General features: G+C 44.8%; 1 protein-coding gene across 5 annotated transcripts in view; it reads right to left on the bottom strand.

Moving 5' to 3' along the window:
- TRIO (trio Rho guanine nucleotide exchange factor) overlaps positions 1-23,683 on the bottom strand; it is a 366,651-nt gene that overhangs the window by 38,382 nt on the left and 304,586 nt on the right. For 4 of the 5 annotated variants that reach the window (XM_034959746.4, XM_034959748.1, XM_063604169.1 and 1 more), the window contains exons 35-38: positions 10,437-10,729; positions 8,823-8,993; positions 6,094-6,189; positions 265-413 (exon numbers count right to left, since the gene is read on the bottom strand). In XM_034959746.4, the coding sequence (XP_034815637.1) occupies positions 265-413; positions 6,094-6,189; positions 8,823-8,993; positions 10,437-10,729 (709 nt within the window). Of the gene's footprint in view, positions 1-264; positions 414-6,093; positions 6,190-6,313; positions 7,228-8,822; positions 8,994-10,436; positions 10,730-23,683 lie in introns of those variants that run through there. The other variant, XM_063604171.1, reaches the window with a different exon arrangement.

Below are 23,683 nucleotides of genomic sequence, written 5' to 3'. Positions count from 1 at the left end.
TCACCAGATGTGGCAGAAGACATTTTTGCCTTGCATCATTCTTACTTATGAAGTATCATATACAAATAAAACAAGAAACTGCGGCTATGGAATACTGTGCCCTTATTAGGTCCTGAGTCTTTTACATACGTGCAGTTACTTAATGAGAGGCCCTGGAGCTTCTCATCTCGGTAATTCAGAGCTGAATCTCAGTCACATTTTTGAAGGCAACAAAGACAGGACGGAACCCAGAGAACAATAAGAATGAAAACATTTCTGTCTTACTGTCTTCTCTTTAAAGAGCTGGATTTCCTTTCTTCCATCTCATCAATGGGCGAGGAGGAAGAGAGAAGGGAATTATCCGAAGGGTTGAAGGAAGGGCTGCTACTATCTCCCTGGTCAACAAGGAGTGAGCTGGGGCGATCCTCCAGTGCCTGGAAGAAATTGACATAATCAACAACACTTACTGCCCACAGCCCATGATTGGCTAAAACTAAGACAAGAAAATACCCAAAGTCAGAAAATACAGAAAATGTATTTGTGAAATTATAAAATCTTTGTTTGTGAAATTATAGCATTTAATAACACAAAAAACCCAACTATTAATAAAAAAATAGAGTCAAAGGAGGTGGAGAAAAGAGAAAAGTTGGAATGAAAAGGATAGTGAATTTACATACATTAATATATTCTATTTCTTGTTATCAAATAAGTAGAAATGTTATACTTGCTTATGTCAGAGTACTGCACCCATTTTTGGACATATCACACATATTTAATATCTAGCAATTTTCTTACTGGTTATATTCCTGCCAAATGAGCTGCTGGGATGTGCGTGGGTCAGGCCAGTGTGGCACCTGGACATGGTACCTGCATTCCCTGTTGGTGGACTATGTAGCAACATCAGCAATCCAACAAACTTGGTTTGTTTCCTGATTATCCTATTAGAGCTTTGACTCATACTTCAATGCATACAAATCACTCAGGTAAAATTAATCTCCATCTAGCAACTTCCATTCTATCCCTCTATACAAAATAGTAATCGTGCTTGTCTTAATTACTTCTGCAATACATTCTTTCCCCCACTGGCTTTTGGTTTCTATAGGTGATTGTTTTCATTGCTGTATCCCCAGTAGAACCTCATGCAAATCTTTGCAAGTGTTCAGCAAATCTGTAAGTTGAATATTGGTGACTTCTCTCCTTGGATTAATGTGACAATGACTGGTGACTGATTGCTTTCAATTTGGTACATATTAATCTCGTTGTTTTACCTGGATTCACAGAACACGTAAGATTTATAGTTCTTTTAACATTCCCAAAGCAACAAACTGGATATATAGATATGATTGAACTGGAAAAAAATGTGATGAATTTATTCTAGGTTTGAACAGCACAATACAAAATGCAAAAACAATACCTCACTTAAAACATTTGGTATTAATAAACTAAAATCTCTAATACTTGTTCTATTTTCTCCTCTTAACAGTAACAGACTGAATCTGATTTCATTGTTAAGCAGAGCTTTGAGGACACAAAGCATGTACTGTACAAGCAATCTTGTTAAAACCCATGGAGCTATAAAAAACACACCAACTGCTGATCTTATTTTTGAAAAACAGGACATTAAGTTAGTTAAGGAACAGAGTTTGATCTGAAAAATAAATGCACTCTTTTAAATAAATAGCCATTGAGCTTTGCTGGAAGCAAACATTTTGCTGTGAGCAGCAGAGCTTGTTTCACGCTCATCAGATCACATCTGTTTTTGAGAGCGAAGGGAGGACGTTCTGCACCCCCCATCCCCCACCTGGACAGCTGAAGCCTGTTAGATTGAATTCTGTTCATTTGAACAGTGAGAAAAAAGAAAGAAAAGAAAGAGAAAGGCTCCAGATGCCCCTGATGCTGCAGACGGCAGGGAGGTAAAGTCACGGACTTCATCAGTGTCCATGGGGACCTGTCTTCCAGCTTTCTCGACCTGCAACAATGGAGTCTCCAGGCCCCTCGGCTGCCTGTCCTAGATCTGATCTTTCCTGACAAGATGGGCTGCCGAAAGGGTGCACACACCCTGAAGCGGTGCAGTTGTGGCTAGACGTCCTTATCGCCTTCATGAGGCCCATTTGCCTCTTCCACAAATGTGTGTGAGAAGGCTGTCACCAGCATAAGGCTGTCTCAAAACTGCAGCCACTGGGACTTCACAGATTTTGGATGAATTATTTGTGAAACTCTCTGGGTTTGGTTGTTTTTTGTGTCCTTCTCCTCTCTTTCTTACATGAAGATAGGTCTATAGAAATATTCTACCTCTTATGAGATTAATTTTGATAAATTATATTTTCTTAGAAAGCTGCCCATTTCATTCAGGTTTCATTTTAAATTTACTATCAAAGAGATGAACAAAATAATGTCTTATGATTGCTTGAATTTCCTCAGTTTTTTCCTCTCTTATAATTTCTTAATTTTGGGAATTTGTGTTTTCTATTTGCTTGACATGGTTACCTAATGCCTATATTTAAAGAATAAATTTTAGGTTTTATTATGCTACTGTTTTCCAGCTCATTAATTTCTGCTTTTATCTCTATGAATTCATTCCTTCTGCTTTTCTTTGGATTATTTTGTTGTTTTTCTAACATCTTGAGTTAGATGTGATTTCATTTATTTTCATTCTTTCTTGTTTCTCCCTTTATATTTTGATTAGTGAAGAGAAGAAAACCCCAAAGTCAAGTTCACACAATCACTGTGGCGGCAGGGAACTATTACTCTATTGCCGACATGCAGGAAAAATGCACAGCCTTTAAAATAACCAGCTGCATCAAGAACGTGGAGGTAAGCCAGACGAATGAATCCAGGGAACAGTTTTCAGGGTGGCTTTTATTTTTCGAGTCAAATCCTCAGGTTTTAGGTTTAGGTAGGTTCAGTTCCTTAAACATCATACTGTGTAACGGCTGAACATCTTCTCTCCTCTCCTCCCTAACCCAATAAACACATACAGAGCTTCTGAAGAATAAACAATGCAGTGTTCAAATCCAATTATGAATGTGTGACAGCCTCAGAAATCACCCACAAGAAAACACATGTGGATGCTTAAGGATCTACTGCAGAGTCAGTATAAGTTTAGGATATTACAATGATGCATTAGTGTTTTCTAACAAAAAGTAGTTCCCATGTGACGTTAGAGCATTAGTGACAGGAAACTAACACAGGGTGATGCTTCTCTTGAACCAGAAAAAGAGGGGAGAATTTAGATCGCATTCCCTGGCAGAATGAAGACGGGATGAACCTATCACATAAAGTACAAACATGGTTCTCCCAAGGGAGGGGAAGGCACCAGTGAACACCCATGTGGATGAAACCTGGTTGAGAGCTCCCATGTGTAGCTGAAAGACAGTCTCCGAGGCTGAAGGACTTGCCTGGTGGAACTCACCGTAAGGAGACTGTGAACCCAAGTCTGTCTGACTCCAAAACCTATGCCTTTCCTATGCCAACAGCTTTATGCCCACTGAAGTGAGCAGAAACAACTCAGTTTCACCGAGTAAACCGAGAAAGTTTAATTCTTCAGAATTGAAAAAGGAGATTAACACAGTAAGAGTCAAAACTGACCATGCCACAGACCACCTCTCCATTTGGAAGTCCACGTGAATTAATTACAAATGAATCATAGACCACATAAAATGCAATACAATTTAAACAGCTGCAGAATAGTGGCCAGATCTGCCTCACAGCATTCCCTGGGAAACCATTTCGGCTATTTGGTAAGAATGATTTTAATGGTCATTTAACTGACGTGTATAAATGGCTTTTAAAAAAAAGTTTAAGGATGCTTAAAAACTCACTGGATACAATTTAAGCACCCTTCATTTAGACACTTTTATCAACTTGTCTTTTAAAGAGATACCAAGGATGTAGCTGAACTCAGTACATACTGGCATGGTTCCAAGCTCCTTTTTTTGTTTTTTTGATATAGGGTCTCACTCTGTCACTCAGGCTGAGTGCAGTGGTACAATCTCAGCTCACTGCAGCCTTAACCTCCTGGGCTCAGGTGATCCTCCCACCTCAGCCTCCCGATAGCTGGGACTACCGGTGCATGCTACCACACCCAGCTGATTTTTGTATTTTTTTGTAGAGATGCGGTCTCGTGTTTCCCAGGCTGGTCTCGAACTCCTGGGCTCAAGCAATATGCCTGCCTTGGCCTCCTAAAGTGCTAGGATTACAGGCATGAACCACCACACCCGGCCTGATTCCAAAATCTTAACCAGTGGAGTCCGAATTCGTGAGTTATCTACCACGCCCTAGCAAGCTTCCTGTTCAAAGTTCACTGGGTCTTCTCCGGAACACCACACGATTACCTGGGGAGAAATTTCTAGCTATGGCAGGGTGACACGTCAGTCCAAATTTTTCTTTATATAATTCCCATTTGACTCAGTCAACCAGTTTCATTAGAGGTTGTCTGTGGATGAAGGAAGAAATGGGAATGATATATCTGGTACCTAGTTAATGCCCAAATGCAGGAAGAGAAACTTCTAACTTTAAAGAAGTATACTCTGATTTAGCAATTCCAGTGTTGAAAATTCACCTGACAAATATAATCACAAACATGTAATGGATGTTCAGAGAAATATGGGAAACAAGTATGTATTAGGAATATATTTAAATAAATTATAGCATAATCTTGTCTCTGACCCTTAGTGGCTAGTCAAGTTTTTAAATGTTCTGTGTGCCTCAATTTCCTTATCTGTAAAATGGGATAACAATAGCGCATAACAACCTCATAGGGTTGTTGTGGGAAGTATATAAATTAATACATGCTCAGCACTTAGAACAGCGCCTGGCTTAGAATAAGTGCTCAGCGGTATTATTATCACAGAATCCATGTAGAGGAATACTATACAGTTATTAAATAAAGGAAAGAGGTAATCTGTATGTACTGACATGAGAAGATCCTTAAGATGTGTTAATTATTAGAGTCTTAAAAATTGAATGAATCCATTTGGAAAGAAAACGCACGCACATATATATATTTGCACCAGCAAGGAAAACGTCTGGAGGGAAACGTATCGGAACTATTCGCAGTGGTTACCTCTGGAGAACGGATTGCTGAGACAGACTGAGGGCTTTTACTTTGGGAGGAGCTGCTTTTAAAAGACGTTGTCTTTATAGGGATAGTAGGATTTACCAGTCTAAAAAGTTGTTACCATTGGTGGTTTTTCCACTTCCCAGTTAGGAAAACTACAAAAACAGAAATTAATTGATTTGAATCAGTTAGAAGCAACACATGCCTGTCTTAACTTCAAAGAACCAACATTTAATTTGGGGCTTTTATCAAATGAACCCACGTTGGCCAACTGGCAACAAAGAGATCACTAAGAAAATAAAGCCCTTATATAATAATGCAAACCCTTCTCTCTCACACATTGTAAACCCAAATGAAAGATCTCAGGGGTTGCAAAACAAAACTGAGAGTCTAACTGTGGGTACCACTGACCCTGGCACATCTTCAGACAGACTGGAGCTGACCACATTTGCAGTGACTGCAGGCAAGGTATGCAGTGAGGTTTGCCCCCAGCTTCTAGGAGGGAACTTGTAAGTCCTTGGAATGTTCTGCTTGATGAGAATGTCTGTTTACCTGGGGGCCTGGGACCAAGGCAAATAGTCTATGCTAGCAATGTGACAGTGTCTTGATCTCTGGAGGGGCAGGAGACTACCTAAGGTCAGCCACACAGAGCAGTCAGCCATATGTGTCTGAGCCCAAACAGACACTCAACACCAAGGCTCGGGTGAGCTGCTGTGGTTGGCAATCCTCTGTCTGCCTGACTCCACTGGGAGAGCATGGCTGGCAGCTTGAACCAGGCACTCCCTGAGACCTGCCCTATGCAGTTCTTCCTTTGCCTATTTTGATCTGTGTCCTTTCATGGGAATACGCTGCAAATGTGGGAATAATGGCTTTCCTGAGTTCTCTGAGTCCTTCAAATCAGTGAACCCGAGGGTGGTCATGGGGACTCCTGAGATGTGCCATAAGCCACAGCCACATTCTGCAGCCCAGAGCAATACAAAGACAAGGGCAAATCCATCTGCAAGTAGCAACACAGAGCAGCTTCCAAAAGTCAGACTTTCTCTGGGAGGCCTCACCATCTTGCTTTTCACGAGTTCCTCAATTGCACTGACGAGCTCGGCTGCACTCGGTGTTTCGGAGCTGGTGGGGCGGACTAATAACCGAGAAGAGGCCTACGGAAGAAATTAAGAAAAGGAGGGGGTGCGGCAAGGGCTCACATTAGTAACTGGTCAGACAGTAAATTCCCCTGCAAGCTCCATCTCTTTTTAAAGTAATTCCAGACAAAAAGACCACAAGTTTGTCTTTGTTTACATTTATTTAAAGTCATCCTTTTGAATTTACAATATTCTGACAAGAAACATTAAATAAAACCTGTCTGAGATACATGTGGGAAGCAGACAGTGTCTGATTTGAATCGCAGTCATGTAACATCATAGCGTTTTTTTCAAAGAGGTGACTAGGCAAGGGAACGTTCTAACCGTAACTTTCGCAAGTGCTGACAAGGCTCTGGGCTAGGGAGAAGGAATAGAGAATCTGACCTACAGCAGAATGAGAGGCTTAGGGTCTAGTGAGAGAATCCTGGAATAATCAGGAAACAAAACAGGATACTAAGAAATGGCTTTACTGTGTTTATGGGATTAAGAAAAAAAAGAAACGAGGAAGAGGAAAGGAGCGGGGTGCGGTGACCAGACAGGGAAGGAGGGGGACAAGCTCACCATTTTCTGTGCCATCCATTTCCCCATGATTAGTGCAGAGTACAGAAGAGCTGAGGCCTCACAAGCTATCAGATGCCACTTATGGCTAGAATCGAGGGCGTAAAGGGGTTGACAGGAAATCTGGGGGAGGGGCTACTAAGTTCGAGTTTCAGTAATTAGCAAACACGATGTGTTTGCAGATTACTTGAGCCGTTAATTAACTGGGAACTAGAAGGGGCGTAATATGAACCTTGCTTCATATTAAGGACAGCGGCGAGGCATGCGACCCACAGCGGGCTGTCCTGGCCATGCGTGTCTCACAGCAGACAGATACAGGCTCATACACTCACAACAAGGCTTTTACACGTGTGGGTCAAAATATGCACTTTGCAAAACAAATGTTGGTTTGGTCTAATGACACTTGGAATATGGGGTGAAGAAAACAAAGAAAAAAATTCAAACGGAAAGGTAAGGAAATTGAGCCAAAACAGACACAGAACACAAATCAACATAATGCTGCAGTGAAAGTTTACAAAAAGAGAAAACAGAACAAAACAAAAAATTAGTCACGAGATTATATACTGTGTGGGAAAATCACTACAGATTTTTGTAAATGAAGAACTGCTACTGATAATACTCAACGAGGTAACATAGTAACCAATAAGTGATTCTAGCAAACAGAAGGATACAGTGCAGGTCACTCTTTAAATGGAGAAAAATCCTCCCTTATGGGTGAGTAAGTCAACAAGGCCCAGCCCCTCAATGTTTGGATAACCACCCAGATTTAAGAAATGCCAGTTTTCTGCTTTTCAAAAAGGCATGGCTTAGCGTATTACAAAATAGCTTAGGAAATATCACAGAAACCACACAGCCCCATGTCCTAGCCAGGTAGCCCGTGCACTGGGTGGGGTAGGGGGCTGTGGTCCTCTCACCTCAGGCTCCCTGTTCCTTCTCCCCTACACATGGTGGGGAGCCTGAACCTCAGATGCACACAAAACTCCAGGACTCCAACCTGTGCTCAGTCCTGCAGCTCACAGCCATCATTGCAGGCCCCACAGCACCCTTACAGTGTGTTGGTCTCGTGTTAAAAAGGGAGGAGGGAGTAGCTTTCCACCAACAAGGGGTGGTGGACAGGTCTGCCTTGGGTTAAGAGGAGTGCATGATTTGACTTGGCCTCACAGCTGCTAAGCACCGGCTGAGGCCAATCCCAGGTCGTAAAATAGAGGGTGATTAATCTGGCAAGTGACTGTGCAAGTACTGACAAGGGAGTCAGGGAAGGAAAAAGGGAAGCATGGGGGAAGATGTTGATAAAGTTATCTGTTTTACTCAGAAAACTTAGTTACTGCCAAAAAAAAAAAAAAAGCATCACCAGTAATGACTTCATAGCATGATTTTGAGGGGCACAATAGGGCCAGAATGCTAGAGGATGTGCAAGCCACACTGAGCAGGTTTCCTTTCTGCTATTTTATTTTTTAGGGCTCTACAATTGGGCTGACAAAATAATTTTAGACTACGTAAGAACTCAAGAAAACAAATGACTTTCATGGCTTGAAGCTCCTGCATAGACCCAAAGAGCTTTCAACTGATTCTTACACTTTGACAACTATGCCTGCACTCTAGCGTAGGGATCCTACAAACTAATGTCTGGCATGTTGGAAAAAGTAACTGGACAGTGATGTAACCTCATCTCAAACCAGAAACCTGCCTGCAAAAACCTCACAGAGGGGAGATGGCCAACTCTTCATTTAGTGATGCCTTCAGACAGACCTGCATGGGATATCTCTGATTGTTCTCTCAGGGATTCTAGTCAATACATTAGGAAACTTTAAAATTACTTTAGAAGTGGCAATTACTGAAGCATCATTAAAAATGCATTGAGCCACATGTGTAGGAAAAACTGCACCCGCTGGCCTACTGCTATTCTAAATGGCTTTGTTACTCATACTTTTGGGGTACAACCAGGCTGACGCTGCCTGAAAGAGCACTGCATTGCCCTTTTCCACATCTTGGGGCCTCCTGTCTCCTGAAATGAGGCTGGTGTGGAGCAGCTACCGAGCGTGCCCTGCCCCTGCACGGCAGGCATGGATTCCCCAGCCCTCTTCCCCCTTTACCTTGTCATCCTGTGAGTCTGGCTGGAGGAGGCTGTGCTGCTGGATGGCCATGGGTGGCGGCAGGGGCACGGCGTCGGCCCCCTCCTCGCCTTCCTCTTCTCCACAGCTCTGCATCCCCGAGGAGGAGGATTTGGAGAGAGTACCGCTGCTCAGGCCCTCGTTCCGGCCTCTCTGAAATCCAATCAAGATTTGCTCATTATATTCCAGGCCAGTTCACAAACATGGACCAAGGGTTACTTGGAGAAGCAAGGTGGGGACAGAGACTGGGATGGCAGAAATCAGGAACAAAGCTGTTCTCGACCTCGATGGTAACTTTTCCTCTCTTCCTGCTACCCAATAGCTTTGCTTGTCAACTTGGATGACAGAATGGCCACTGAATGTGTCATGTGTCATATAAAGGGACTGCCAATGTGATCTGTTAGGCTCTGAACACAGCTCATCTTTGAGAAGCCAATTTTTAAAAAGGTTCAAAAATCTGAACTACAACCCTCATGTTGATTTAGTTCCTTTGGTCCAGCTGATTTCACTTTGGGTATCTTGCTATAGAAAAGTTCACTGAAATAATAAGGGCATAAAAAATATAATCCAAGATGCATTTTAAGCACTGGATTTGAGTATTCTTTTCCTCTATTCTCACTTTTAGAAACAAATTTCAGTTTTAGTTTTCCTAAGAGGACAGAGGTTTATCAAGAACGTACATAATACATCCCAACCCCCACACTGCAACAAAATCTCATGGCAAAAATATGCCCAGGAAAAAAACAGCAGAAAACAGCTATCTGCCAATAAATCAAATAACACAAATCTCATCCCCACTCTCTGCCTTTTCTTCTTCGAACCTGTGTGAGACTTGAGTCGGGGGTCGATCCAAGTTAATTAAAAACTCTGAGGACCCCTCATTGACACCACCAGTGCTGAAGGCCATCTCCAGCATCCTGAAGGAATTCTGTTTCTTGCAATGTAATTTAAAGCCTCCCTTGTCAATAGGACATAAAAAATCTCTGGCTGACCTACATGCACTTATCTTTGGTGACATGGGAATAACCCAATGTTTACTACTGGGTCAACAAAGTAAATTAACTGGTTATTTTCTACTCAAGACAAGCTGTAAGTATAATAAATATTGGGGAAAAACAATTGGAAAGTGCAAACACTCCACAAGTCCTTCCAAATTTCCAATTTGAGCTTTCTCTGCAAAATGCTGCCACAATGATCAGCTCAGAGACTGCCTAAATCTTCTGCAGTCTACACAGAGCCTCTGGCTTTGCCTCATGGTGGAGTGGGGAGGAGAGGGTCCAGAAGCCACAGTCTGGTCTCCCTCCTGGCCCAGGCCTGGGGGCTGACTGGGCCTGGGGCGCATGGTGGTCTGTTTTGTTTGTTTGTTTGTTTTTAATCAGAAGCCACACGTGGTCCTGAATGTGCTTACTGGGTTCAATTTTCTTTCAAGTGTCCCCACTAAATCTCAGTCTGCTAAGCAGAGACTTGAATGGTAATTTCTGAGTAAGTGCGGAAAACAGAACCAAACCAGTTTACTCATAAGATAAGCAACTATTCTTGCAGCAAAAGCCCAGCGGGCCCCGCCGCGCCGGCCCCAACCAGCGGGCAGAGCCTCACCTCCTCGACCGTCTCGTCCTGCGGGGTGGCCGCACTGTCGTCGGAGTCCTTCTGCGAGCCGGCGTCAGCGCTCTTGCGGACCTCGCGGCTCTTCTTGTGCTTGTGCGCCAGCTTCTTCACGTGCCCGTCGGCCTTGCCGCTGCTGAGCCGCCGCACGGGGCTGGTGAGCCACTTGCGCAGGGTGTTGCCCGGCCGCTTGGGGCCCGGCGAGCTCTGGGCCCCGATCATGTGGGGCTGGAGGGAAGCCACGGATGCGGGTGGACTGGCGTCATTGCTGGAGACGGAGAGCGAGTCTGCCAGGGAGAGAGAGGGAGTGTCACTGACTCGCACAGACCCTCCGGTGGGAAGGCCATGCCATTAGCCCGCAGGCTGCAGGGAAGCCAGTGGGCTTGGATACCTCGTCAGCGGGCTTTGCCTACGGGGTGTGAGATGACAGGGGCTGATGCTTTACACGCACTCTCTTCTCAAATGTGTAGCAAACCTGAGTTCTGCTAGAGATGATCATTCTCAAGATGCACTGTCCTCTCCAAAATCACCCATGTCACCAATTCTGAAGACCAGTATCGTTATCAGCCAGATTTAAGATGTCATTCATCACATAAAATACTGTGGACATTGGTACTGCAGACAATGGAGGACAGAATTTAAAAATCATTTTCACCCATTTTCTTGACAAAAGCCAAGAAAGAAGAATGAATTTAAAGGAAATTTTGAGAAGTTTTAGCTATGCCAACTGACATGCTTACTGTAAGCTAATCCTGTCGCAGAAGTGCATTAGTTTGATTCTCTACCAGTGAACAAAAGCAGAATTGTGTAATTATTATGGATAAAATGACAGTGATTTGTCCTGGTGAGACTCTGACCAGCAGCAGCCTCTGGGAGACCAGCATCCAGGACAAAGCCGATGACTGGAAAGCAGCAGAGCTGGTGGGGCTCTCGGAGGAGCGGCCCTCAGCCTCTTTCCTGTTCACGGCCAGGCCACGGCGGCACACCGGGACTTTGCTCACAGCCTTGACAAACTTACCGCATGTGCCGAAGTAAATATCAGCAACAATGAACAAAAACGCCACCACATTTTAAAAAGAAATGTGAGGGGCCGGGTGCGGTGGCTCACACCTGTAATCCCAGCACTTTGGGAGGCCGAGGAAGGCAGATCACGAGGTCAGGAGATCGAGACTATCCTGGCTAACATGGTGAAACCCCATCTCTACTAAAAATACAAAAAATTAGCCGGGTGTGGTGGTGGGCGCCTATAGTCCCAGCTACTCAGGAGGCTGAGGCAGGAGAATGGTGTGAACCCAGGAGGCGGAGCTTGCGGTGGGCCAAGATCACGCCATCGCACTCCAGCCTGAACGACAGAGCGAAACTCCATCCCCAAAAAAAGAAAAAAGAAAAAAAAGAAAAGAAATGTGAGGAGGAGAAGCCTTCCTCAAATAACCAAAATGCTCTATAGAAAATATATCCAAGTCAGCTTCTCATTGGATCTCAAAAATCAAATATAGTCAATCTGGAGTGGATGACATTTCAAGAGAAAAAAGAAAAAAAAAATCCAATTTTTCTTTGTTTTGTTTTTCAGATGGAGTCTTGCTCTGTCACCCAGGCTGGAGTGCTGTGGCACAATCTCAGCTCACTGCAATCTCTGCCTCCCGGGTTCAAGAGTCTCCTGTCTCAGCCTCCCAAGTAACTGGAACTACAGACGACTGCCACCATACCCAGCTAATTTTTGTATTCAAAAATCTGAAATTTGGGTGACAGGAGACACTCAGCCAATCCATGGACTTGTGTGACGTCTACTGTACAACTCGCACACCAGTGAGCGTGAAAGCTGCTGGGCCCCTTCCTGAGCTCTTGGCTCAGGGGCTCCACCACGGTGGCATGGAATGAAGTGACCAACTTTAGAAAGCAGAACGGTGACAATGGTGATCATTCACTGTGCTTGCTGTCTTCTCAAGTCAAGTAATCTTGTGAGCTACTCCTTTGCACAGATACCTGTAGGGGCTGCACTGCCTCTCTGGCTCTGGACGCCCTTCCCTGCTGCAGGTGAACCCTGTGATTACAGGAGCAGAGTTGGCAGCGGTTTCCCACCAAGTGCTTCCGACGCTGGGACTAGACAGCACACGCCCGTCTCACTGCTGTCCCGTTCCTTCCTTCGCCCAAGACACAGATTAGTGAAGAGTCCAGAAACAGATGATGCGTTTTAGGCATGAATGATCTAGATTTTTCTCAGAGGCAAACTCTGGTTCAGAACCCATTGATATCTGTTAAAGAATGATAACCCTTTCCCCTGGGTATGTGTGTCTATATTATGTTTGTGTACATATATGTATATATATTTTCTCATATATTTACTCTATTTTTAAACAAGAGTTACTAAAACATTTCCCTATCAGTCTCACTTTCCTTCGGTGCAGTCTGGAAGGAGGTAGGAAAAGAATGAAATCCATTCCCAGGGACTTTCTCAGGTGCTGATTTAAGATAAAATGCAAATGAGGTAGACACAGTTCCTAGCCTCAGGAAGGACAAAGAGAAGGGGAGGGTTTGGATAATCTAGATGTCAGATGACAATCTATTCAACGAATATTTTTTAAAGTACCAACTGCTAGCAGAACCCTGCACTGCTCACAGCAGGTGGAGCAGGTGGCAGATTTCAGAGTCACTTACTGTGCTGTGACTTGGAGCCAAGCCCCCGATTTCCCACTGGACAGAGATAAGGAACACCTAGTTTCTTCATCCATGTGACTCACCACACAGTGGTATTTGGATCACAAAATTATCCTGTACTACAGGTGAGGTACAAACCCTGTTAGGGCTGAGAAGGGGCAACAGGAGGAGGAACCATGGAAGGGTCCCTGAAGGAGATGGCACTGAAGCTGGCCTTTGAGGGAGGTGGGCACAGGTAATCTAAGCACTGGGTCAGGAGAATGAATAAAAGCTCCAGGAAGGCAGGGGCCTCATCTGTCTGGGACCTGAGGTACTTCCAGGGCTCTGCACAGTGCCTGGCATACAGTAGGCACACAAGTATTACATGGAAACATCAGAAATCAACAGTCTAAAGAAACAGCAAGCTGACCCACAGCTCATATTTTAAGGACAGTCTTTTGTTTGACATAGATTCACAACTGCAAAAGACAAGGAACTATGAGTGTGGCTCGTGGGGAGGTCGGGAGACACCCCGGATGCCTGAGATGTGGTGAGGTGTCACCATGGAGCTCTGCTGTGCCTTGGATAAACTGATGGAGGAAAAAAAAAAAAAAAGACCCAGGCCCACTTATTTTAGTAAAATGAAATCAAGTACAGGTCTTAACATCCATAAGCAGAACACTTACACATCACAACTAGTAGGACCTCAGCCAATATATCAACCTCACATTTTTGGGCCTGTAAGTTAGAACTTGGGGGGAGTTGGCATAGGAGTGGTATGAAGCCTAAGTGACACCTACCAAGTATTCTGACCTGGTCCCTCTGTCCACCCAGACTTGCAGGGCTGCAGAGAAGCAGGCGTACTCTCGGAAAAGGGTGTGCAGGGCAGGCAGGGACGCAGGGCAGCCCTGAAGCACACAGACCTCCCTACTGTTCAGCAGATCCAGCGGCCTCTGCACGCATGAGAGAAGGAACCACAGTCAATTAATAATGCTTTGTGGCACCCAGCTGGCGTTACAAGGATGATTCCCAGGACACTTAGCCTTGCCTGGGAAAGGAGCTAGTTGTTGTAAAAATGGTTCAAGAAGAAAAGGAAATTAAATACGTCATTCCCCAGCTTCTCTCTGTGGGCTCAGCTGCAAGGGATTTGGTTCTTTGCACTTTGGGAAGCTGGTTCGAAAGAGATTTCCTGCTTACCTGGCAAGTTAAGCATTAAAAATGTGGCTATGGCCTAAATGGTCCCTCCTAGTACCGGGGGGTGGAGGGGAGGGGAGGTCAGGGCTGCCCAAGGTGGGAGCTCATCGGTGCCACAGAATAAATGCAAAGGACTGGGTGACAACTGCCATTGATGAGAAGCAGCAGTTCTTGCCCCGAGTTCCTACTTATTGAATGACAGAAGTGACATTCTTTCATTTTGCCGGACTTATGACTTAGAAAAATGTTAGCAGTGATCATAAACTATAAGAAAAATTTTGTGGAATTTAAAAAATTTTACCTTGAGAAAAATTTTGTTTCAGAAGTCTGCAAATGTAGAGGGACAATAATGACCCCTTCTCTTTAACAAGAATGCTCAATTCTTCACGCTATTTGACTCTCTCTGGTGGGGAAAAAACTTTTTTTCTTTTCACAGTAGAAATTCCTTTGGCCTAAATCAATGGAATGTAACAGCCCATGTCTATGCTCTTTGCTGGGTTGTGATACAATATACACATTAGGAGTTAAAAAAGCTTTAAAAGTCTTTAAACTTAATACCATCATTAACAGAATGAAATAACATATTATTTTTAGCTATCTGAAGAATATAGACTTTGCCCACTAAATCAGCTACTTTGATGCGAATTTTAAATTAAATCCCATGTCCTAATGGTATCTTGAGTAGAATTAAGGTCTCCAAAGTTACTGGGCACAGGATAAGGATATATCACACCATAAACACAGAGCTCTAGAATTCTGAAGTCTCCATGGGAAGACCTTAAATTAGTTTCGTGCACACAGTTGCCTTTCCCCAGAAGAGGTCCTGATGGCTGTGAACACAGCAGCATGAGGCCCCCTGCCCAGACACCCACACTGTGCAGGCATGCTCCTGTCCTTTTGGCACTGTGTCCTTACTTTTTTGCTCAGGATTTGATTGTGGATGGCTCAAACCCATAACAAGAGCAGCCCTCTCAAAGAGAGCCCTGTGATCAGAGCCCTGTGTAATCAGCTCATGATCACACTGAGAGGTGACAACATGCTGGCGGCCCTCGCTCGCTCTCAGCACCGCCTCGACTTCTGCTCTGGCCACGCTTGAGGAGCCCTTCAGCCCGCCGCTGCACTGTGGGAGCCCCTCTCTGAGCTGGCTGAGGCTGGAGGGCTCCCTCTGCTTGCAGAGAGATGTGGTGGGAGAGGCACAGGCGGGAACTGGGGCTGTGTGCGGTGCTCGCAGGCTAGCGCCTGCAAGAGTTCCAGGTGGGCGTGTGCTCGGTGGGCCCTGCACTCCTAGTGGCCAGCCAGCGCCACCAGCCCCAGGCAGCGAGGGGCTTAGCACCTGGGCCAGCAGCTGCAGAGGGTGTGCCGGGTCCCCCAGCACTGCCGGCCCACCCGCACCGCGCTCCAATTCTCGCCAGGCCTCAGCCACCTCCCCGTGGGGCAGGGCTTGGGACCTTCAGCCCGCCATGCCCAAGCCCCACTGCGGTGGGCTCCCGCGCAGCCTGAGCCTCCGCAGCGCCCGGTCCCATCGACTGCCCAAGGGCTGAGGAGTGCAGGTGTGCAGTGCGGGACTGGTGGGCAGCTCCGCCTGTGGCCCTGGTGCAGGATCCACTAGGCAAAGCCAGCTGGGCTCCTGAGTCGGGTGGGGACTTGGAGAACTTTTATGTCTAGCTGGAGGATTGTAAATGTACCAATCAGCACTCTGTGTCTAGCTCAGGGTTCATGGATGCACCAATCAGCACTCTGTATCTAACTAATCTGGTGGGGAGTTGGAGAACATTTATGTTTAGCTAAAGGATTGTAAATACACCAATCAGCACTCTGTGTCTAGCTCAAGGTTTGTAAATGCACCAATCAGCACTCTGTGTCTAGCTAATCTAGTGGGGCCTTGGAGAACTTTTATGTCTAGCTAAAGGATTGTAAATACACCAATCCACTCTGTGTCTAGCTCAAGGTTTGTAAATGCACCAATCGCTGCTCTGTGTCTAGTTAATCTAGTGGGGACTTGGAGAACTTTTACGTCTAGCTAGAGGACTGTAAATACACCAATCAGCACTCTGCGTCTAGCTCAGGGATTGTAAACGCACCAATCAGCACCCTGTCAAAATGGACCAATCAGCTCTCTGTAAAATGGGCCAATCGGCTCTCTGCAAAATGCACCAATCAGCAGGATGTGGGTGGGGTCAGATAATGGAATAAAAGCAGGCTGCCCAAGCCAGCAGCGGCAACCCACTTGGGTCCCCTTCCACACTGTGGAAGCTTTATCTTTGCAATAAATCTTGCTGCTACTCACTCTTTGGGTCTGCACTGCCTTTATGAGCTGTAACACTCACCGCGAAGGTCTGCAGCTTCACTCCTGAGGCCAGCGAGACCACAAACCCACAGGGACGAATGAACAACTCTGGACAGGAGGTACAAACAACTCCAGACGTGCCACCTTAAGAGCTTTAACACTCACCGCGAAGGTCTGCAGCTTCACTGCTGAAGCCAGTGAGCCCACGAACCCACCAGAAGGAAGAAACTCCGAACACGTCTGAACATCAGAAGGAACAAACTCCGGACACACCATCTTTAAAAACTGTAACACTCACCACGATGATCCGCGGCTTCATTCTTGAAGTCAGTGAGACCAAGAACCCACCAATTTCGGACACAACATTTTCCTAGCTGGGCAACTGTGAAGGCAGGAAGCCAACCATGATCTTAGACTCCAGGGCACCATGTCTGGTTGTTTCCAACTACATACCCAGCTGCCAGCAGGCAGCGTGGCATACACCTGGAGCTTAATGAGTATACACTGAATAAATGACAAACAGGTGAGCCAACAAACCAGCTGCAAGCTATTATTTCTCAGCCTATGCATACTGACTGATAAGTCAACCACTATGAATGGTGATGTCCTGAGTTACTGGTATATCCTGATCAGTTTTGAAGTGAACACAAGTAACATCTAATTTTAGTCAAGTTCATGAGTTTGTGAATTATTTATTCAAAGATGATAATTCAAAGCAAATAAGGCATCCCTTCTAGCGACTCATCTCTCACTTGTGTTACTGCTTTGCTGTCTCAGAAGGCAGAGTCCAGACTAAGTGTACGTGAACACTGCCTGTCATGTAAAGCAGTGTCAGGGTGGGGGCTCAGGACAGAACTGACCTGAGAAATACCATGAAAGATCAATCTGGGCCGGGCACGGTGGCTCACGCCTGTAATCCCAGCACTTTGGGAGGCCGATGTAGGTGGATCACTTGAGGTCAGGAGTTCGAGACCAGCCTGGCCAACATGATGAAACCCTGTTTCTACTAAAATTACAAAAATTAGTTGGCATGGTGGCGCATGCCTGTAGTCCCAGCTACTCGGGAAGCTGAGGCAGGAGAATCGCTTGAACCCAGGAGGCAGAGGTTGCAGTGAGCCAGGATTGTGCCACCGCACTCCAGTCTGGGTGAGTGAGACCCTGTCTCAAAAAAAAAAAAAAAAGACGCATCTATTATGCAAAGAAACAGTTACTCATCTCTTGCCTTTCCCTCAACTCCTATCACCTTGGAAGAAAAAAAGTCAACTAACTCTCAGTCCTGCTTTTTCACCCCATCGCTAACTTTCTCATCAGCAAGAATGCCTTCAGTTCCCACTAGGCCTGGTTTGGGAATGTGCTTCCCCCTTTCCAGCCTGGGGAAACCCGCTGATCCAAGGCCCAGATGGATGATCCATAAGGGATGTCAGAAAGAATGCTGGACTTGTCAAAGGGCCTGAGTGAACCTGGCACTCCCACTACACAGCAAACATTCTGGCATGTGAGTTTCCACATCTCACAGGGTTGTAATAGGATTAAATGAAATAATGGGAACAAACAAACTTCATAAACTGTTAAGTGCTGTTTATAAATGTAGGATGGCTGAGGCATAAAGGACTCCATGATAGCACAGAACTCACTACATTGTATTTACATCAACTGTGAGTACCCAGAAAATGAGAATTAGGTTTCATCACAATTAGATTTGTAACTGCAGGCCTAACATGGCGTCTAGGATGTACTAAAAATCACTTTTAATATGAAGGATGAATGAAGCAATCTAGATGAATTACTTCAATTCTATTTCTATTTTTAAAATAGAACAAAGTAAACTTGAGCACAAGATACTATCAGCACATCGCAGTCACTTAAAAAGATGTTCAGCTGTGCGCATGAGAAAGCCATCTGTGATCTGCTTGAAGCACCAAGAGAAAGTCAATTCAAGTTCATTCCTTCTTATTTTGAGGAGGGAAAAATCCTTACATAGATGGCTTCCTTGCTGAAATAAGAGTTCAAAAAAAGTCCATGCTAGATTTCTTTTTAAATAAAAAAAGAAAAAAAAGGTAAAGAAAGAAGAGAAAGCAGAAGTGCTGACATTCAGCCCCACGCAGGAGAGAGTTTCACCATGTGAACACACAAAACACGGGGACTGCCGGGAGAAGAGAGGCTGTTTTCTAGGCCCAGTCTGTAAATTTGGGACATCTGTGATTAATAAAAACCTTAAAAAAAAAGTTTTTTTTAAAAAAAGGAGGGAAAGGACCATATCCTGCTGGTCGCAGACCAAGGAGGATCATGTTTCACTTTAACCCTCTCTTTATTTTCACAATGGTAAAAAAGTCTTAAAGACTTCTGAGTGTTCTAGAGTAACAACTGCATTGCTGAGCAGAGTAGTAAGCCGAACTAAAAACTTCAGCCTCTGAATTTGAAAAGGTTTCACCCAAATCTCTGCATGTCTTCCATTTCTCAGTCTCACCAGCATGGAAGCACCAGGAGAAGTGGCTTTTGCTGCCTTGTGTGTGCTGTATATCTGGAGTTTAAAGTCTGCCTGGCACATGCAGGTGTTCAATAGGTATTTGCCTGGTGTGGTCTTTACAGATGAGTGGACACTCAAGGCCACCGGGCCGGGGTTCCACTAACACCCCTGCCACCTGCTGGGTGTGGGTTCTTATGAGTCAATGACCCCCTTTTTGCTTCAGTTTCTTGATGTGTAAAATGACAGTGATTCCTCTAGCCTTTACCAGGCTGCTGGGGGGAAAAGGTATGAAAAAGGTCTTTGGAAACTTATAGCCTAACACAGTATGAGGGAATACTCACACTGATGTGTAGGAAAAAGCTGCAGAAGGCTGAGGAAGAAAGCAGGATGAAGCAGAGCGGCGAGACGACGAATCTAAGGACAAGCGCCCCAGGCCCAGAGTGGGAAGAAGAGCTGGGGCTGTGAAGGCCGGGCCTCCTTGGACAGCCAGGGTCACAAACCCCACAAGGTCACCAAGCCTCTGCTGTGACTGGCAGCCCTCATGCCACATAATGTCAGCCAAACATGCACACATGTGGGTCTGCTGCTGATTGACAACCAGGGCGTTTCTGATGAGACAGGGCCACCACACGGATGCCCTGCTCAACAGCAGGAGAGTTCCGGTGAACATCTGTCTTGCATTGCGAATTCTCCACGCTGTCTCCCCCAAAGGATTTTAGCTAGCTTATGTTAAAGACAGATATTCCCATCTTACTGTCCATTGTAGGTGTTCAAAAATATCTGTCAAATGAACAATGAAATGATGTCTTGATAAAAACTAACCAGGATACAGCACAACTCAGAGGCAAGTTCTTGAAGCAAAGGGCTAGTTTAAAATTCTAGTTGTAAGGATTTAAAGAAATGTTCACTTAGCAGTTATTGCTATGTGCTGATGAAAGCTAATTCAAAGACACTTTGCAGCAACTGCTTCTAATGTCTGAAAATAACTCCATCAGACTATTTGAAAAGAGGGCAGTCCCGGTGTAATCAGGTATAACCGGCCTATAGCAATTTCTCAAACTTCTGTCTTGTCAAGAATTTGATGCAGTAAATCACATTTTTATTCAGGAAGTTCTTCCACCATACAAGGGAGGTTGTAAGGCAAATGTGAAAATCAGATCTATAAATTACTTAAAAAGAATAATCAAATTCTTAGCTTATGACTGTTGACGGTGTTGGTTCAAATGTTCTAGAGCAAAATTTCTGAGTAAATGATTGTCATCTCTACACTTTCAAACTGGATTTGAATTCCATGCTTCTGGAATCAAGGTGGCCTTTTTTTTTTTTTTTTTGAATAAAGAAAAGACCACAGTGCACTAGAAATTCTCTCACAGATCACATAAAAACTGAGTTAATCTGTAAGTTAATCCTCTGGATGCAACTTCCAGGGACTGCATCTTCTCTGCATCTTACATAGTGATTATAATCATCCCCTGGGCAATGCATATTAAATTAAAATGATGATGATGAGACAAAGCTGGGGTATTACTTGGGAAATCTTAAGCAACTGACTTGCCCAGTAATACAGTTACCCTTTTGGTGGTTCGGAATATACAAGTATTTTTAAAACATTTCTCCAAACTTAAATCTATATTCTATTTGTGAGCAAGTATCTGGAGAGGTTTCTTGGCTGACTTCTATGTGTTCATTCCAGTTACCTTGCTCTTACATATGTTTCGTGTATCGTCTGTGAGTACTAGTGAGTCTTAATTTGTTCCTCTGGAAAAGAAAGATTCATCAGGGGTTGAAACACCAGATTTAGAATGGACACTGCGTCCCCAGGGGTTCTCTGCTTCTCTGCACATACCTGGGTTCCAGGGCTTTATTCTGGGCTGCAACTGTTTGTTATGCTGTCATGTCAGCATGGGAAATCTTTACAACAGCCAGAGAAGCACTGAGCGTGAGTCTGGAGAATGGCAATGACTGAAAATGTGGCAAAAGACTATTAAAAGCAAATTTTACATATTGCACAGTGGGTCCTAAATGCAAAAATATGAACTCTGTCTTTGCTTTCAAATATGAATTGAACACAGAAAACATGAAGGACAAAGTTAAATTCCCCAGGTTTTTTTTTTCTTAAATAATCCCAAGATTCAACCAGAGGCCCAACACAGCACTGCCACGGCTCATGCTATAATGAAGAACACATGGTCTTTGCCGCCTGAGAAGGGCCAACACTTCCACCGTTCCCTGCACAGCCCCCTCCCACAAATTCAGTGGGGAGCTTTCACCAGCAGACACCTCCAGGTGACCCTGAATGCCAGAACACAATGTAATCACTGGCATCAATTAAAACCAACCCAGTGAAAAACAACTGCTCTTCTTTGTGAATTACGAAAATGAGAACACACAGCGGTCTCCCCATTTTGGGCCAGTCTTCATGAGTCATGTCATGAAAAGAGAATGGCCTCATCACCACTCAAGAGTGAGGAGTCCTAGAGATATGAGGCCGGCCGCGTCGATCTCACCAAACAGAACAAGCCAACGGAAGTCACACGTACACACTGGCTCTTACACTCTTATTCTCAGCGTCGTTTCTGAAAACACTGAAAACATTACATAAGCATTGGAAAATGTAGCTATGTAGACAAATGCAAGACTTTGAGCATCATTTTTCCTCTCAAGCTGATTCTTGGAAGGGGAATGCTAATCTATCAGCATTTCCGGTCAGGAAACCATTTCATTTTAAAGGTCTTTCTTTTTATTTTCACCACTGAAATTTCCAATAAAGAAACGTGAAGAAATTAAATGTAAATGAAAACAGATGGTAAGATCCTTTGCTTGGTTAATCAGATGCACAGGATCTCACATATTGCCAAAGTGAAAGTGTAAAACACCTCAGAAATAAAATAAATGAAGAAAGAGTCCAATTACTGATAGTGGATAACAGTAAAAATGGGCTAGTGTGGATCAACGTAAGGAATTAAAACAAGGCTAGAGACTGGAGTTATACATGTCCTGAACGGAACAGGACCTGGCTGGCCTGAGGCTCAGGAATGCTTTAGAAACACGTGGTCTGCAGCTGGTGGACAGTTGATCACCAGGCTGTTGGCTTCCAGGAAAAGATGAGCCTATAGCTGTTCTGCCTTGTGACCAGCAGCCGAGCAACAAGAGGCCAACATAGGAATCAAGTGGTGGTTGTTGGGCTAGTCTTAGTGAGTCACGTCTTGAAAGAAAATGGCCTCATCACCACCCAGAGTGAGAAGCCCTAGAGATAGGAGGCTGGCCGCGTCGATCTCACCAAACAGAACATGCCAGTGCCAACGGAAGCCGCCTCCAAGGGACTTTCTCTGCTTCCCACTACACTGCCTCCCAGCAGAGATGGGGCCGAGAGGGCGTCTTCATCCCACCGGCCGTGGAAGCAGTCTGTTCTGCCTGCCTCATCTCCCATTTCCTTCCAGAGGTGAGATGGGGTGAACCAGGCAGACTCAGATTGATGGCTCACCTGGCAGATGGCCACACATTGTTAAAAACCACGATGTCATAAAAAATCACTAGGTTGTAAAAAAGTCTTTTTTAACCCAACTCTGTAGGCCGAGGCTTACTTTTTAATGTGATCTTTCTCTACTCTGGACAAATACTGACTTGACTGGAGGAGAATGTCTAGGCCATATTGCTGTCTTGAAATGATAGGGCCATTTTCACTGCTTTTTAAGTGAGCCAGCCCCTAAAAATATATTTTTTGGGAAGATGAACAGTATGCTTTTTCTGTAACCAAAAGTCTAAGCTATAACAAAAGGAAAAAATCCCCAAGGAACTATCTTACCAGTGATTACTGGGAGGGGACTTGGACTCATTCCTGACTTTTACACAAGAACAAAAGCAGACAGCCTTGCTGGGTGAAAGAGAGACACTTAAAAAAAAATTCCATATAAATGAAACCAGAAAGACACACACACATCCTGCCAGCTGAAGACATCCATGCCCAGCAGCTTTCCGCCCCGCTCCTAATGCGCAGTCCACATGGCTCTTTAGCACTGGCTGGGGGTAGTGGACCTTGGAAAGGTGATGTCGCATCAGCCCTCGTGGGGAAAGTTCTCCAGCCAGGGAGTGGCCCCACTGCCCGCATCGAGCCCCAATGTGGCACTGTTCCAGGGTCCTCTTTTCAGTCTGACAGCAGAGGTCAGGGGAGATCCGGTTCCCTGCACCTCTCCTGCATGACAGAACAACAGGCATAAGGCCACGTCTAGGCCTGCTGTGAGACAACCCACGCTCTGATGGAGGCTGAGGGCGAGGATGCAGCATGTGACCCCATATTCCCCCAGCCCCCGCCCCAGGCAGGCAAGGAGCGGAGCGACAGCCTGCTGCGGCACTCTGGGCTCTGGTCTGTTTAAATGCTCAGAAAGCAAGAACTTCTGAATGCTCCTCTAGTTGTGTGGCTTTTTCAGATGTTTCTGATCCTCTGTGTCCCCAAAAAGTCAAATGGCTGTTCTTTTCACAAAATTACCCAAGATTCGTATTACTCATACAAAGAAAGATTATTAAAAACAAAACAACACAAAACAAATTCAGCATGCGTATGAGACTATTATTTTGTGTACTGCTGACTGAGGGATACTGAAGTTCTCCCTGTTATAAAATAATGGGTTCTTGATTCTTAATTTCTCTATATGGGAAGTT

This window comes from Pan paniscus, chromosome 4, assembly GCF_029289425.2.
Source record: "Pan paniscus chromosome 4, NHGRI_mPanPan1-v2.0_pri, whole genome shotgun sequence".
Taxonomy (NCBI): domain Eukaryota; kingdom Metazoa; phylum Chordata; class Mammalia; order Primates; family Hominidae; genus Pan; species Pan paniscus.
Note: the sequence above shows the minus strand (reverse complement) of the source record. Positions and strands in the feature narration are given on the sequence as shown.